This window comes from Mauremys reevesii, linkage group 25, assembly GCF_016161935.1.
Source record: "Mauremys reevesii isolate NIE-2019 linkage group 25, ASM1616193v1, whole genome shotgun sequence".
Classification (NCBI taxonomy): Eukaryota; Metazoa; Chordata; order Testudines; family Geoemydidae; genus Mauremys; species Mauremys reevesii.
The window spans coordinates 19,252,009-19,266,256 of NC_052647.1; the positions used below are offsets into that span (position 1 = coordinate 19,252,009).

The 14,248-nt window shown below is 51.6% G+C and overlaps 1 protein-coding gene across 1 annotated transcript in view; it reads right to left on the reverse strand.

Moving 5' to 3' along the window:
• Positions 1-13,633, reverse strand: part of LOC120390890 (zinc finger protein 501-like) — a 40,650-nt gene extending 27,017 nt beyond the window's left edge. The window contains exons 1-4 of the mRNA XM_039513856.1: positions 13,522-13,633; positions 9,128-9,296; positions 6,995-7,109; positions 4,951-5,624 (exon numbers count right to left, since the gene is read on the reverse strand). Of these exons, the coding sequence (XP_039369790.1) occupies positions 4,951-5,624; positions 6,995-7,109; positions 9,128-9,145 (807 nt within the window). The 5' untranslated portion in view covers positions 9,146-9,296; positions 13,522-13,633. The remainder of the gene's footprint in view (positions 1-4,950; positions 5,625-6,994; positions 7,110-9,127; positions 9,297-13,521) is intronic.
• Positions 13,634-14,248: the final 615 nt, after the last annotated feature.

Below are 14,248 nucleotides of genomic sequence, written 5' to 3' on the forward strand. Positions count from 1 at the left end.
AAGCAGGACCCCATACGCCCTGACAGCAAATTAAAAGCACAGGTACAATTTATTATTGGTTTTCATATCTCAAGATTTTTAGGCCAATCTGATGCTTTTGGGGGGGGGGGGGGAGGAGGTGGTCAATGATTTTTGATCCGTCGGGGCAAAGACAAGAATGAAACCAGACGCCATGGAACAGGTTTTGTTTTGTTTTTAATTAAAAAAAAAACAGTAGCCACTAGTTTATTGAACCGAAATCCTACAAGTTATTCAACATCTACCAGCAGCCGTTTGTCTGCAGTTTTATCCCGGCTTCTAGGGCAAGACTCAGGCACCGGATGGTGCAATGGATGTTACCGAGCGGCATGCCAACTGCCCTGCTCACAACAGCAGCAAACTCTCCACAAGAGAGTTTTAAACTGACCCCAGCTGCCGGCTGGGAGCAATGGAAATGGAGGCTCCTCTTTCTCCAGCCGTGGCCAGGCGATTGCTCTCGAAGACCATGGATGTGAGTAACCTACTGCTCATTTTTAAAAAAAAAAAAAAAAAAAAAAAGAGAGATACCGAGACGCTGCAGAAGTGCCTAGCATATAAATGCGACTACGCTTGTCCTAGTTTTCCTCTCTCATTAAAGAACAGGCCGGCTTCTGCTGCTCCATCCCCTCCACAAAACATCCCCTTGAAATTAGAGGAGTATGGAGTGGAGATGGGGGTTGGCTGCCTATACATAGACTGACATGGTGCAATCCCATGTGGACACTCTTAATTCAATGTTGCCCAGAGCATGGTTAGTGGGAACCAGATTAATGATGGGTTTTGGGAGGAAGGATCATGGGAGTTTGACCCCATGTCCCACAATTGCATTAGCCACTGGCAAGTATCCCACAATCTATTGCAAAAATTCCCAGAATGCCCAGCCGCAGCTTGGCACCCCGGGATGCTCCGTTACACACTTATATCAGTACAGGGCGGATGCAACACTTTGCGAGCAATGTAGCTCAAAGCAAGGTATGTACAAAAGGTCTAATCAGCTTAAACCAAACCCAAACCTATTCTAGCCTCTGCTGCAGTCACTCCTCATCAGATGCTGGGATTGGCAGTAGGTGCTTAAGGGAGTTAGGGGCCTGATTCTCATTGGAATCGGGCCCCTCACTCAGCTTCCCGGCCTTAAACTGGCTCTACTCTGAACCGGAGATGAGTCTTTGGATAGTTTGGATCGGGATTTGAACCTCCAGAGTTCAGGGTTTCTACTGAAGAACTTCTCATCCCCATGTTACTTTGTATCTACCTATGAACCTATTCTACCCTAGCTATATAGTTAACCATGCTACTCTTAAATCCTATGTACACTGACACTGTATTTTATAGTTCTCTAAGCTAAGTCTGCCTCAGACATTAAAAAACATCTGTCTCTATTACAGTGATATACATATGTGCATGTGGGAATACCCTCGTTCAAGATCCAAATCTCGGTCTTTCACCAAACAGGTACCAGTTCGATACAGCGTCGGTATCCCTTGCCATCGGAATTCGAGTCTCTTCTGCTAGTGATTTCGTCCATCCTCCAACGTTTCAGCTAGAGTCTCCATTTCAGAACTTTGGTTCACGACGCAATTGATGTTTTGTTGGGTTTTTGGACAGTTAAAATCTTGGATTCCGGTGGTGGTTTTCATGATCAAATTCCAGTTTGCTCCAGGGCATGTGGCCATGACAGTAGTCATCAAAGGCTGATGTTTAAGGACCGCACCATTCTCTACTTATGCAGTCTTGTTTCATCGGTTTCCTAGACTTGAGGTTTTTCCCTGCCTGTGTCTTCTTCTAAATCTCCAAGAAACTCCTTTAATTTTATCCCCCGGGATCTTCTCAACTTGCTTGTCATTTTGTGCTTGGATCCTGTGGATTTCTTCTTGCTTTGATAGATGCCACTGAGTTTGGATCTGAGCCAGTTCAGATTGAGTAGCTATCCTGAGTCGCTCAGTGAGATCCAAGAACCTCTGAAGGGTCCTCTTCACTCACTGTGATGGTCTCCAGATTTCCCAGACACCATCTTAAGAACATTCATCTCATGAAAAGACTCCACCTTTTATTTAAAAGGAAAAAATGTTATTTTTCTTTAGTTCCAGCCCTTTTTCAAAGGAGTTGTCCTTGTTTAAATATTTACAGCAGGTCTCTCGGCATTCCTGGCGATCTTCCTTGACTTGTCCCATCACTTTGGTTTTGGTTTTGCTGCGGCCATTGCACGTTCCTGCACCCAGATCCTCATTTGTTTGGAATTTCTCTGGCCTGTGTCATGCAGAAGGTCAGACAGGAGGTTCAGGTTGGTCCCTTCTGGCTTTAAAATCTGAATCTATGAATTCCCAGCCTTCTGCTCTGCAAAGTCCATCATCAGATCAGTGCCTTTGCACTCTTCCTAGGATTTCTTATGGCTCCCTTTACACCAGGGGTTCTCAAACTGGGGGTCGGGACCTCTCAGGGGGTCATGAGGTTATTACATGGGGGGTCGTGAGCTGTCCGCCTCCACCCCAAACACTATTTTGCATCCAGCATTTCTAATGGTGTTAAATATATTAAAAAGTGTTTTTAATTTATAAGGGGGGGGTTGCACTCAGAGGTTTGCTATGTGAAAGGGGTCACCAGTACAAAAGTTTGAGAACTACTGCTTTACTGGTAAGTCCCTACCCTCTGTCTGCAGCCGGGGGCCCTGATTCTGCCACTTTTCGTCCACTGGATTGAAGTGACGTTCAAGGACCCTTCATCCCTGGCATCAGCTCCTGCTCTTTCCACTTGCAACCTCTCGCCATCAGCTAATCCTCCATTCCACTTCCTTCAGCCTCATCTCAGCAGGTGGACCTACTTTTCTGCTCTAATGACGGCAGGTCTTTACTAAGCTGAAGATCATCACCATTCACCTGAACAGAGGTGTGGTGGAGACAACCATGCACAGTTATATGAGCTTCTGCTTCCATCTTGGGTAAGGTCTATTTTCACCTCATTCACATGTTCATCGACCTTCCTTTTCAGCCTGGATTTTACCTCCATAGAGAATCCAGCCTATCAGTGTTTCCCAATGAGTGAAGTGTATGTCCCAAATGGGGTGTGTGAGGAATTAGCCGGAGGAAAGGGCGGGCGGACCTTGTAACTCTTCTCCAGATTCTCACCTGTTATGGTTGCGAAGAAAACCTTGGAAGCTGATGCAGCAGCAACACCTACCTGAGTTTGCAGAGAGCCTGAAACAAAAGCTCCACGCCCAGTTCATTTCAACAGGTACTAGCTCAGAGGCCAATGTCGATGCTTTAAATACCAGTGTTGTGAGCTATTTCGAGGCTCACTGAAGTATGTGAAGCAAGGCTGGGTCAGATGATGAAGATCAACAATCCACCGCTCAGCTTGGGTACAGCTTTTAACAACACACAGTGGTGGTGGCGGTGGCAGGGCACAACTGATTTCATTTTGCTAATATCGGGGCTCAGCTTTCACATGTTTTGGAAACACTGCACTATACAATGGTGATTGCTCTTGGCTTGTGCTGTTTCCGTCATTCTCCATCACCTTCCTCTCTATGTTCACGTGGACCTTCAGCTCTGGTCAAGAGAGATCTCTGTCCCTTCTTCAAGCCATATTCACAACCTCAATCTCCAGCTGCTTCCTGCTCTTTTCAGGCCACAGATACACCTTCCATTCTTTGGAACGGCTCCAGAAGAGGAGAGAACCTTTGAAGGTTTCTCTTCACTAGGTGGATCTTGAGAACGTCTTTGGATATCACTTCAAGAGCATTTGCCTTATGCAAAGCTTTGTCTTTCCTTAAAAAAAAACTTTCTTCCTTGGATTTCAGATCTTGTTTGAAAGGCCTCCCTCAAAATACGTTCTTTTCCCTTGCTCTGCTGTTCCTTCAGAGCCATGCTCATCAGCCTCCCGCTGCTCAGTGATGTTTTGGGACAGTGCCTGGACCATCTGAGCAGGCTGACACGGGAACGGAGCCGTTACATGCACCTGGAGAGAGAGGAGATGTGACAATAGCCCGTGCGTGCCTGAATCAGGGCTGTTAAACTAAACTGTTAGGAGGCTGGGACGGCGACTTCTCTCTCACTTCAGTGGGACTTAAAACACAGTTGAGCACATGCCAGGTCCTAGTGCTATGTGGCACTAATGCTAGAATGTATCTAAATAAACACTATGCACAGCTGCTCAATATGCTACATAGACACCCATGTGCTCCTGATCCAGCCATGGCTCTGACTTTGGCCTGGTGGTTTACTCTCTCACCTTACATTGAATTCCCACCTTTTGGGTGGATGCTAGGAATCTCCATCATGGATCCCAGGATCCTGGCGTTCTTTGCAATGTCAGCGTACCGCTCTCCTTCGGGTCTGCCACTCGCCACTGCTGGGTGCTCCCGACGTCCTCTCGCTGCTGCTTTGTCAGTGTAGTTTGCGCCGCCTCTTTGATTTCATTCTCGGGACAGTTCGGCATTGCCCAGTTTCACCAATAAGGCAGTGACAGCCCCTGGGTGGGGAGTCTCTCTCGGGAAACTGAGGCTTAGATTTTTCAAAGGCGCCAAAGGGAGTTAAGCACCCCTCTAGGGTGTGATTTTCAAAGTCACCTGAGGGATTTCGGAGCAAAGTCGATGGGGCTTAAAGAGCCACAAGCCCCACTGTCGTTCAACCAGACGTAAGCTCCTAAATCCTTTCGGCATTTTCAAAATTATCTGACAATATAACGGGAATCACGCACCCAACTCACCTAGGCCTCCAGCCTTGGTCAAAAGAGCATAAGTAAATAGGAACCATCTCCCATCTAATCCCACCGCCAGCTGTCCCTAAGCAACAGAGCGTCCCCCAAGCCATCCATGCCACCCCCCGTCCCCTCCCTGCAAGGAATCCCCCATCTCACAACCCCCACCCCGCACCCCACCCAACCACCTGTTCTGTATCCGATCTCTCCCCCTCTCCCCCCCGCCTTCTATGCCACATGCAGCTTCTGGTGCCGTCTCAGTTGCGACTTGTGGCGGAAGCTCTCGCCGCATTCGATGCATATGTAGGGCTTCTCGTCGGTGTGGGTCCGGCGGTGGCGGATGAGGTTGGAGCTGACGCTGAAGCGCTTCCCGCACTCCCCGCACTTGTAGGGTTTCTCACCAGTGTGGGTGCGCTGGTGCTGGATGAGGGCGGAGCTCTCGCTGAAGCGTTTCTCGCAGTCCCTGCACTGGTAGGGCTTCTCACCGGTGTGGATGCGCTGGTGGGTCACCAGATTGGAGTTCTGGCTGAAGCCTTTGCCGCAGTCGGCACAGGTGTAGGGTTTTTCACCAGTGTGGGTGATCTGGTGCCGGATGAGGTCGGAGCTCCGGCTGAAGCCTTTGCCGCACTCGCTGCAGATGGTGGGTCTCAGCCGGGAATGTGATCGCCGCAGCACCAGGATGTCCTTGAGTTTCCGGAAGCCTTTCTCGCACTGGGTGGCGGATTTAACCAGCCTCTTGCCCGGGGTCTTTCTCCGCTGCCTTTCCGGCCGGCCCTGACTCTCGCAAGCTTTCTCCGGATCGGGACTCTGCGAGACAGCCTCCCTGAGGCTTTCAGAGACGGGCCCCTGCGGCTCAGCGCCACCCTCTTGGGGCATCTCCCCCTCGTTCTCACTCGCACTTCCATCGGTGGCTGGAACAGAGAGAGAGAATCCAGTCCCGGGCTAAACACAGAGAAGGCTGTGCAGACTAGTGGGCAGTGCTGGACCGACACTTGGAGACATGGCTTCTATTAGTGCCTCTGCCACCACTTTGGGCAGGGCACTTTCCCTCTCTGTGTTTCTGTTTCTCCTCCCACCTTTTGTCTAATTGGACCCAGATCCTCACATGTATTTAGGTGCCTAACTCTCACTGGATACCAGGAGGCAATGGGCCATTATAAACTCTTCAGGGGAGGGGGGTGCTGGAGAAGGAAGGTGGCCCAATGGTTAGCGCATTTGACTAGCATCCAGGAAATCTCAGTACAACTTCCTCCTCCGCTACCCGTGTGACCGCGTACAAGTCCTCAGCCTCTCTGTTCCCACGTGTACGCTGGTGGGGGGCGGGACGGCCCTGCTCTGCCTGGGAGGATGACCGCTAACGGCCGTGATACGGTGATGGGAGCCATATCAATACAATAGACTGCCTCTCCCTTTTGTACAACACCTACCACCGGGGGGCCCTCCGCTCGTTTGGGGGAATCATTACGAGTAATAAACTGGAGAAAGATTGTTGTAAATATCCAGCATAGAATCTCAGGGTTGGAAGGGACCTCAGGAGGTCATCTAGTCCAACCCCCTGCTCAAAGCAGGACCAATCCCCAGACAGATTTTTACCCCAGTTCCCTAAATGGCCCCCTCAAGGATTGAACTCACAACCCTGGGTTTAGCAGGCCAACGCTCAAACCACTGAGCTATCTCTCCCCCAGTTCCCCCTAGACTTGGTTGCTGGGAACCTGGGATCACCTCCAGAACAGCTGGGTGCAGAGAGGGGATAGAAGTGGAAGTCAATGAGGACAGGTGGAAAGCTTAGACCTGACACCTGCCATAGGCAGAGAAATGGTGCCCGTAGTATTGAACTAGATGAGAAGCAGCTTGTTGGAAGACACTTAGCTGGAGCTGCAGGGTGCTGGATAATACCTAACTCCTACACAGCACTTGTTCCCTCAAAGCGCTTTACCAATCGGGTCAGTCTTATTCTCCCTTTTACAGCTGGAGTAACTGAGGCGCGCTGACTTGCCCAGGGTCACCCAGCAGCTCAGTAGCAGACCCAGGAATAGAAGCTAGATCTTCTCAAGCCCAGACAACTGCTCTATCCACTAGGCCACACTGGCTCTTGAAACATAAGCCCCTGAGGCCTGCTCTAAAGAATCAGGCCCATTAGCGCAGAGGCATACCGCAATACACGTTGCAGCTGCTAGGGGGAGACAAAGCCACCCTTTTATTGCTTGCAACAGCTGTGTTGGGATTTCCTCTCTTTCCCTGGCATGCTGATGTCCAGGGGCTGCTTCCACATCTCCCTCACCTGCACAGGTGCCTCCTGGCAGCTCCGCTTCCCTCAAGTCCTGGGAATCCCGGACACGTGGCTCTCCCTCTTGTTCCATCCGGACTATCACGTGAGGCTCAGGAACCGGGAAATCCTGAGCCCGAACGAAAGACACAAGGCAAATAGGTAGGTGACAACGGGGTTTGCTAACCAGTCACTGAGGCTTTGTTACAATGTGTCGTCCCCCGCCCCCAAAGGCTGAGGAATCCCAGCAGATGGGATAGGGCGCAGGGAAATTCTTCAGGATCCTAGGACAGTTGAAGGGCAGAGGGTGGCGTGCTCCGGGGAAGGACCTCCATGCACAAGGGGGCTTGGCTGGCTCAGAACCAGCCTCTGCCCTGAATTAAGCCTCTTGAAACAAAGCTCAGATCTCTTTTGGGGCAACAACCAGCAAAATCAATTCATTGTGGTCTCGGGCTATTCCTGGCCCTGCCATGAGCTTGCTGGGTGACTTGGGCTAGTAACCGCCCTGCTCTGTGCCTCAGTTTCCCCTCCCAACTTTGTCTTTAGCGCGTGAGCTTTTCAGGGCAGGGACTCTCCCTTGCACCTCGTCGGCGTAGCCCCTGGCATGATGGGGCCCTGATCCTGGCTGGAGCCCCTAGGTGGTAACGTAATATAAAGTAATCGGAATAATACCACGGGAGAGAACTAAGCTAAGGTTCACCAGCAACAAACCCCAGATCCTGGACCCCCAGCCCCTGTTGTGATCCCGGATCCCTCCCTCTGCTCCCCTGCAGCACCCCCCATCCAGAATCCCAGCCCCTGCTGCTCCTCCCTCCCCCCACCATCCAGGGATCCCCTCCCCTGCAGCCCCTCTCCCCCCACCATCCAGGGATCCCAGCCCCTGCTCCCCTGCAGCCACTCTCCCCCCACCATCCAGGGATCCCAGCCCCTGCTCCCCTGCAGCCCCTCTCCCCCCACCATCCAGGGATCCCAGCCCCTGCTCCCCAGCACCCCGCTAATCCACGGCTGCACTACAGCGCACACCCCTGGGTGCCCCCCACCCTGGCACGCGGCACTGGGGTTTGGAGCCGAGCTGCCAAGGCGGGCACCGTCCCTACAACCCCTCTCTCCCCTGGGAAGCCCAGCAGGTCGGGGCACGCGCCCAGGAGACTCCGTTGCTCAGCTCCTCCAGGCCCCGGGGACGGGCGCGTTGCAAGCCCCTCGGTAGCCTGCTGGCCCCTTAGGCCGTGCCGCCTCCCCTCCCGCTTGCAAGGGGCTGGAGGGGGGTGCAGCCGCCTTGGCCCTGTTCCCCGCCCTCCAGGCTCCAGGGGCAGCAATTTCTCGGCGCTTCCCTCCCCCCGGGGCAGCCTCTCCCTGCGCCCGCCCGGCCCCGGCTCACCGCAGCGGACGGGCCCGGGGTCTCGGCTTCGGGGCGCTCTCCCGGGCGGCGCGCGGGGGCTGCAGGATGAGGCTCCCCGGGGGCTGCAGCGAGCCGGAGGAGGCTGGGAACAGGAAGGTCCCTGCTCTATTCGCTCCCCCCCGGCCTGTGAGCTCCGGCAGCGGGCGGAGGCTGCCGCTCTATGGTGGGAAGCCCGCGCGCAGCCCGGGGACCCGCCGAGGCTGCCCCGCGGTGCGCAGCGCCCGGGGAGCGCGTCCCGCGGTAACAGCGCCCGCCTAGCGCGGGCACAGCGCGCTTCAGTCTCCGGCGCACGGCGCTGTACCAAGGGGCGCTGCTGAAATCCGCGGGGCCAGAGCCCCGGCGGGTGGAAATCTGCCATAGCTCCATTGAAATCAGTAGGGGCCTGATCCCTAGCTGGTGTAAATCACCCATAGCTCCCTTTAACGCCCTGCCTCAGGGGTCGGCGACCTTTCCGAAGTGCTGGGCCGAGTTTTCATTTATTCACTCGGATTTACGGTTTCGCGTGCTGGTCGTACGTCTTTAGAACGTTTAACGTTTTTAGACGGTCTCTTTCTATAAGTCTATAATCTATAACTAACCCATTGTTGTATGTAAAGTAAACAAGGTTTTAAAAATGTTTAAGAAGCTTCATTTAAAATTAAATTAAAATGCAGAGCCCCCCAGACTGGTGGCCAGGACCCGGGCAGTGTGAGTGCCACTGAAAATCAGCTCGCGTGCCACATGCCATAGGTTGCCTACCCCTGCCCTACCTTGTTGCTGGTTCTCATTCATCTTCTCTTCTGTATCCTTGGAGAAAGCCTGGGCTCTCTTGTTTCTCTACTGCTACGCCACGCCTGGAAGCCCATAAGAGCTGGCTTTCCAAGGTGCTCCCCTGGTTCCACGTAGCAGCTTCCCCATGCTCTGAAGAGGAGTCGGTTACTGTTGGAGATGGAAGGAAGGAGCAGGCTGACCCGGAGGCGGATTGAGTAAACGGATTTCTTTATGCCGTTACTTGTTCCCCTCGACACAGTTGTTGAGTAAGCCCCGAGTTAATCACGTGACACTCGTTGAGCTAAGTGAATCTGTGAACCCCACATTTACTACAACACCCTCGAAACCCTTAGTTAATAATATAAACCCCGGTAGAATTTTTCTGGAGCCTTTGAGGCAACTCTGACCGCGTTTGGGAGATAATTTTAATTGTTTGGTGTGTTTTGATTTATTGTCGCTCCCAAGCAGCGTGGCCTTGAAACCCTCTGTTTGTTTTCATCTATCTTGGAGAAGATTGGTATCCTTGACGACTTTTGAATGTTTTCCTGTTGGAATTTGGATATTAAACCAACTTGTGTGTGCTACGATCCCTGTGAAATTCTTAGTGTCACATGCTGTGTTAAGAAATCAGCGCTCGCTGGATGTGAGAGTCCAGAAATGTACGATGGTATTGTGCACACCTGAGGGTCTCCACGTGCAAAGCAGCTGCTTTGCATGCCTTAGAAAGCTCTTGGAACCGCTGTGGTATACAAAGGGCCCAACTTGTACATGGCACCGAGATGTGCATTATGGCGGGTCAGTCAGTTCCCACGTGGGTACAGACTAAGGCCGTGTCTAGATTACAACTTTTGTCAGTATAACTTAGTTCGCTATGGGGTGTGAAAAAACACCCCCCTGAGTGACATAAATTACACTGACAGATGTGCCGGTGTGGACAGCACATTGTCGGCAGGAGAGCTGACATAGCTACTGCTGTTTGTGGAAGCGGTTTTATTATGTCGACGGGAGAGCTCTCTCCTGTTGGCATAGTGGCTACATAAGCAATCTTACAGTGGCACAGCTGCATCGGTCCAGCTATGCCATTGTAAGCTCGTTAGTGTAGACATGGCTTAATTACAGGGGCGGCTCCAGGCCCCAGCACGCCAAGCGTGTGTTTGGGGCGGCATGCCGGCTCTGCCGGTCGCCGGGAGGGCGGCGTCCCGTGGCTCCGGTGGACCTCCCGCAGGCGTGCCTGTGGAGGGTCCGCTGGTCCCGCGGCTTCGGAGGAGCCTGTGGGAGGTCCACCGGAGCCGCGGGACTGGCGACCGGCAGAGCCCCCCCCCGCGGCATGCCGCCGTGCTTGGGGCGGCGAAATGTCTAGAGCCACCCCTGCTTAATTAAAATACATAAAGTGGAGATAGTGCTCGCCTAGAGGTCATGTGATCTAGAGGAATGCACATACAGGGCTAGGAGCCAGAGTCCCACTTATTCCATACATTGGTCTAAATAGTTGGCACAGTATATAGCGGAGGTTAAGAACAGCTTTTTGTTTAAAGGTGGATTCTTCTAAATGCTCCAAGTTCCCACGTAGTCATTGGGATTGATTTTTGAAATGTGCTGTGCCTCAAGGAGATGCAGTGTAGGGTTAGCAATCCGAATTTGGAGTGACTTGACCAAAACTGAAAATGGCATTCAAAAGAGAGTGTAGCTTCATACATAACCTAATGCTTGGAAGCCAACATAAGTGCCTTTCATCACCCTTGGGCTCTCTACTCACACCCTCAGTGCTGGTTTGAGCATTGGCTTTCTAAACCCAGGGTTGTGAGTTCAATCCTGGAGGGGGCCATTTGGGGCAAAAATCTGTCTGGGGACTGGCCCTGCTTTGAGCAGGGGCTTGCCCTAGATGACCTCCTGAGGTCCCTTCCAGCCCTGATACTCTATGATTCTATGAATGCCCATCTAATGAATATTAATAGCTATATACCGAATATAATTATCCCCGCCCCTGCTTACAGCATTAAGCATATGCTACAGACATTTTTACCCTGAAGATACATTTCTTTGCAATAATTGTAGCCACAAGTTCCCTTAATCAGCAGTTCACAGAGGAAGGAGAAGGGGCCATGACCCCAAGCTCATTTATAGCTGGGAGAGGAAGGGAGGGAGGAAGATAACACTTCTTCACATACACAGGATCCTTCAGACAACCACATTCCTTATGCAGCTGCAATGCTTATCTATCCTTAACACGCAGAAAGGAAGGGGGAAGGATGGCACCTTTATCAAGCAAAGAAACAGTGCCTGCCTGTGCCTTTACTCCCTATTACCATGATACTTTACTTAACCTTGTCATACCCCAACAGTCGGGGCAGGGAGGAGACGATTAAGGTAACAGTGCAGTGTGCAGAGACTCATCCGATAGTTGGGATTTCTTAAAGCCCCAGCTCTTGGAGTCATGGGGTTCGGTGTGAATCTCCGTTTGCATTAAAAAAATGAAGTTTGTTTCTAGCCTTCGCAGTAGTAGAGAAAAACTGAAAAAGGTGACCCCTAAAGGTTCTAAATTAACCCTAATTTTTTTGAATCCCAGGATTTTTTAGCCAATCTCATGATTTTGGGAGGCACTTCCCTTCCCCCGGGTTGGCAAGACTGGATTGAATGTGATCCCCACACCAGCTGTCTAGCCTTTGTCTAGTGTTCTGCAGGCATCACAGGAGAGGGGCATTTTAAGGCTTTGCTGATTTTTGGTCAAGCAAGGGGAAGCTCTGTACACAACTCAGTGGCATTTCGCTATTTGTCTTTCCATCAGTCATGCGATAGCTTCTGAATGCCGCGTCTCATCTAGTCCAGAATCTCAGGGAATGTTCTAGGTGCAGAATCCTATTGATTTGGGGGAAATCTGGAAAACCAGAAAAGTCTGATTTCCACTCGTGTAAGTAAGGGGAAAATTTGGGGTCCAGTCCTCTACTGGGAGGATCATGTTGTCCCACAAGAGCTGGTCCAGATGGGAATAAGTTATACTGTATACAGCACAAAATTGAGGCACTCAGCTAAGGGCCAGGTTTTACAAACCGCAACCGGCCAAATTTGCAAATGAGAAAAAGACCCAGCGTGCACCCAACACACTGAAAATCTGGCCCCAAATATCCTTGTCATGTGCCACCTCAAAGCCATCCCGATTGGTTCATCTGCTCTGCATGTCTGCCGTGCTCCATACAGCTGAGAACAAGGGGGATTGCTTTGTCCTCTTCTCCCTGGTCCAGTAGAACTTTACCCACAGTCTGGTGACAATCTTAAGCGTGACTGCCCAGTTTTTGTTAAGATCTCTCTGTTTTTCTGTCCTTTCGGGCACTTACAGGCCATACGCTCTGGTCTGTAAGAGACCCGTTCCTGGTGTTCCGGAATCCTGGACCCAGCCATGTTTCAGCTCTTCCTGCTGTTGCCTCTTTATTAAATGATATATCAGTCTAGCTGCCCACCCGACCACCCCTGTGTGATTCTGCTTTCAGGTTTAGCCCTCCCAGAAATCACTGCTGATCTCCACCCACCTGGCTGCTGCTGCAGTAACTCATCTCGTAACAGAGAGAAAGGATCTGGATACACTCCTCTGCTGCCCCTGATTTCTGGGGCTGCCTTATGGGCTGATCCAAATCCCCCCCGCCCCACAGCTCAGTTTCTCTATGGGAGCAGAAGACAAGAAACCAGAGGACAAAAATGTCTCTAAAATATATGGTCAGGAGGAGATTTTCAGAAGCACCTAAGAGATTTAGAAGCACGAGTTCCATGGACTCTCGGATGCTTTTGAAAGCTTCCCCCCTAGGTGTCCAAATAATACGGCCCTCATCCCCTTAATGGGAGGGCCGATTATCCCACATCTGCCTGCTGTGGGGTTCTCGTGCTGGCTAATGTCAGAGACAGGGCACTGAGCTGGATGGACCTTGGGGCTGATCCAGTCTGGGAATTTGCTACATTAAGGAGGGGAATCGGGTCCCTCGTCCACATGGATCCATCGATGCTGGATCAGGTTGGAACCTGTGTGGGCTAGTGGACACCACACTGGACTGGGCCTTGGGAGACCTGGGGTGACCTTGGGCAAGTCACCTCTCTGCTCTGTGCCTCAGTTTCCCCAGTGGTAATATGGGAATCATGCTATTGCTCTCATCTGTAAAATGCTTTGAGATCCACTGACAGAAAGCGCTATAGAAGAGCTGGGGATTGTTATTAAAGATAGACAGCACGCTACAGGGCGTGACTAGGAAAAGAGTGACAGCCACCTCTGTATCCTTGCCTCTTAGCTCACCTCATTAAGAGGTGCCTGGCTCAGATTTCGATAGCACAGGCAATGATTTTTTTGCCTCCCTTGTTTGCTTTTCCCAGGGGAGGTGCCACCTCTCTCTACCGCCTCCTCCTAACTCACCGGCTCCTGCTGCGGGATGGGGTCAAGTTACTCCCCTTCTGAGGTCATCAGTGGAGAAGGGGATCCAGCCATTGCAGGCAGAAGGAGCTGAGAGCTGTCCCAGCAGCAAGGCTCAGCCACTTGGTGTCAGGGGGAGGCTGATAACAGGAAGGTCTTTGTTAAATCTCCCCTCATCTCCACTAAGAGCCAGATGATTTGGGAGCTCTATGGTTGTAACCCTTTCGTTTCCTAGCTAGGAAGGAAAAATCCTGAACAATGGAGCAATTAGGGTGGAGCATTGCAGGCCAGGGGCTTTATTTGTGTGGTTAAACCTGGAAAAAAAAATCTGATTTCTGCCCACTGAATGCAAAGTGCAATACCAGGGACACGTGTTTGCTGAGGACGCAGGCAGTACCACTGGCTGATCAAGGAGCCAGTGGCTAAATCAAGGCTGGTTGCCCAACCACTGGCTTCAGTTGCCCACAGGTGTTCCATGGCTACCATCACAAATACGGTTACCAACAGGGCTGCTGGGAAGCCACTCAAGCCCCACACTAGTTATTATTTCTTTTATGTATTATGGTAGTGCCTAGGGTCCCAATTAGGAATTGGGAGAGCCATTGTGCATTTCTCAGAGGGGTAGCTGTGTTAGTCTGGTTCTGTAGAAGCAGCAAAGAATCCTGTGGCACCTTATAGACTAACAGACGTTTTGCAGCATGAGCTTTCGTGGGTGAATACCCACTTCTTC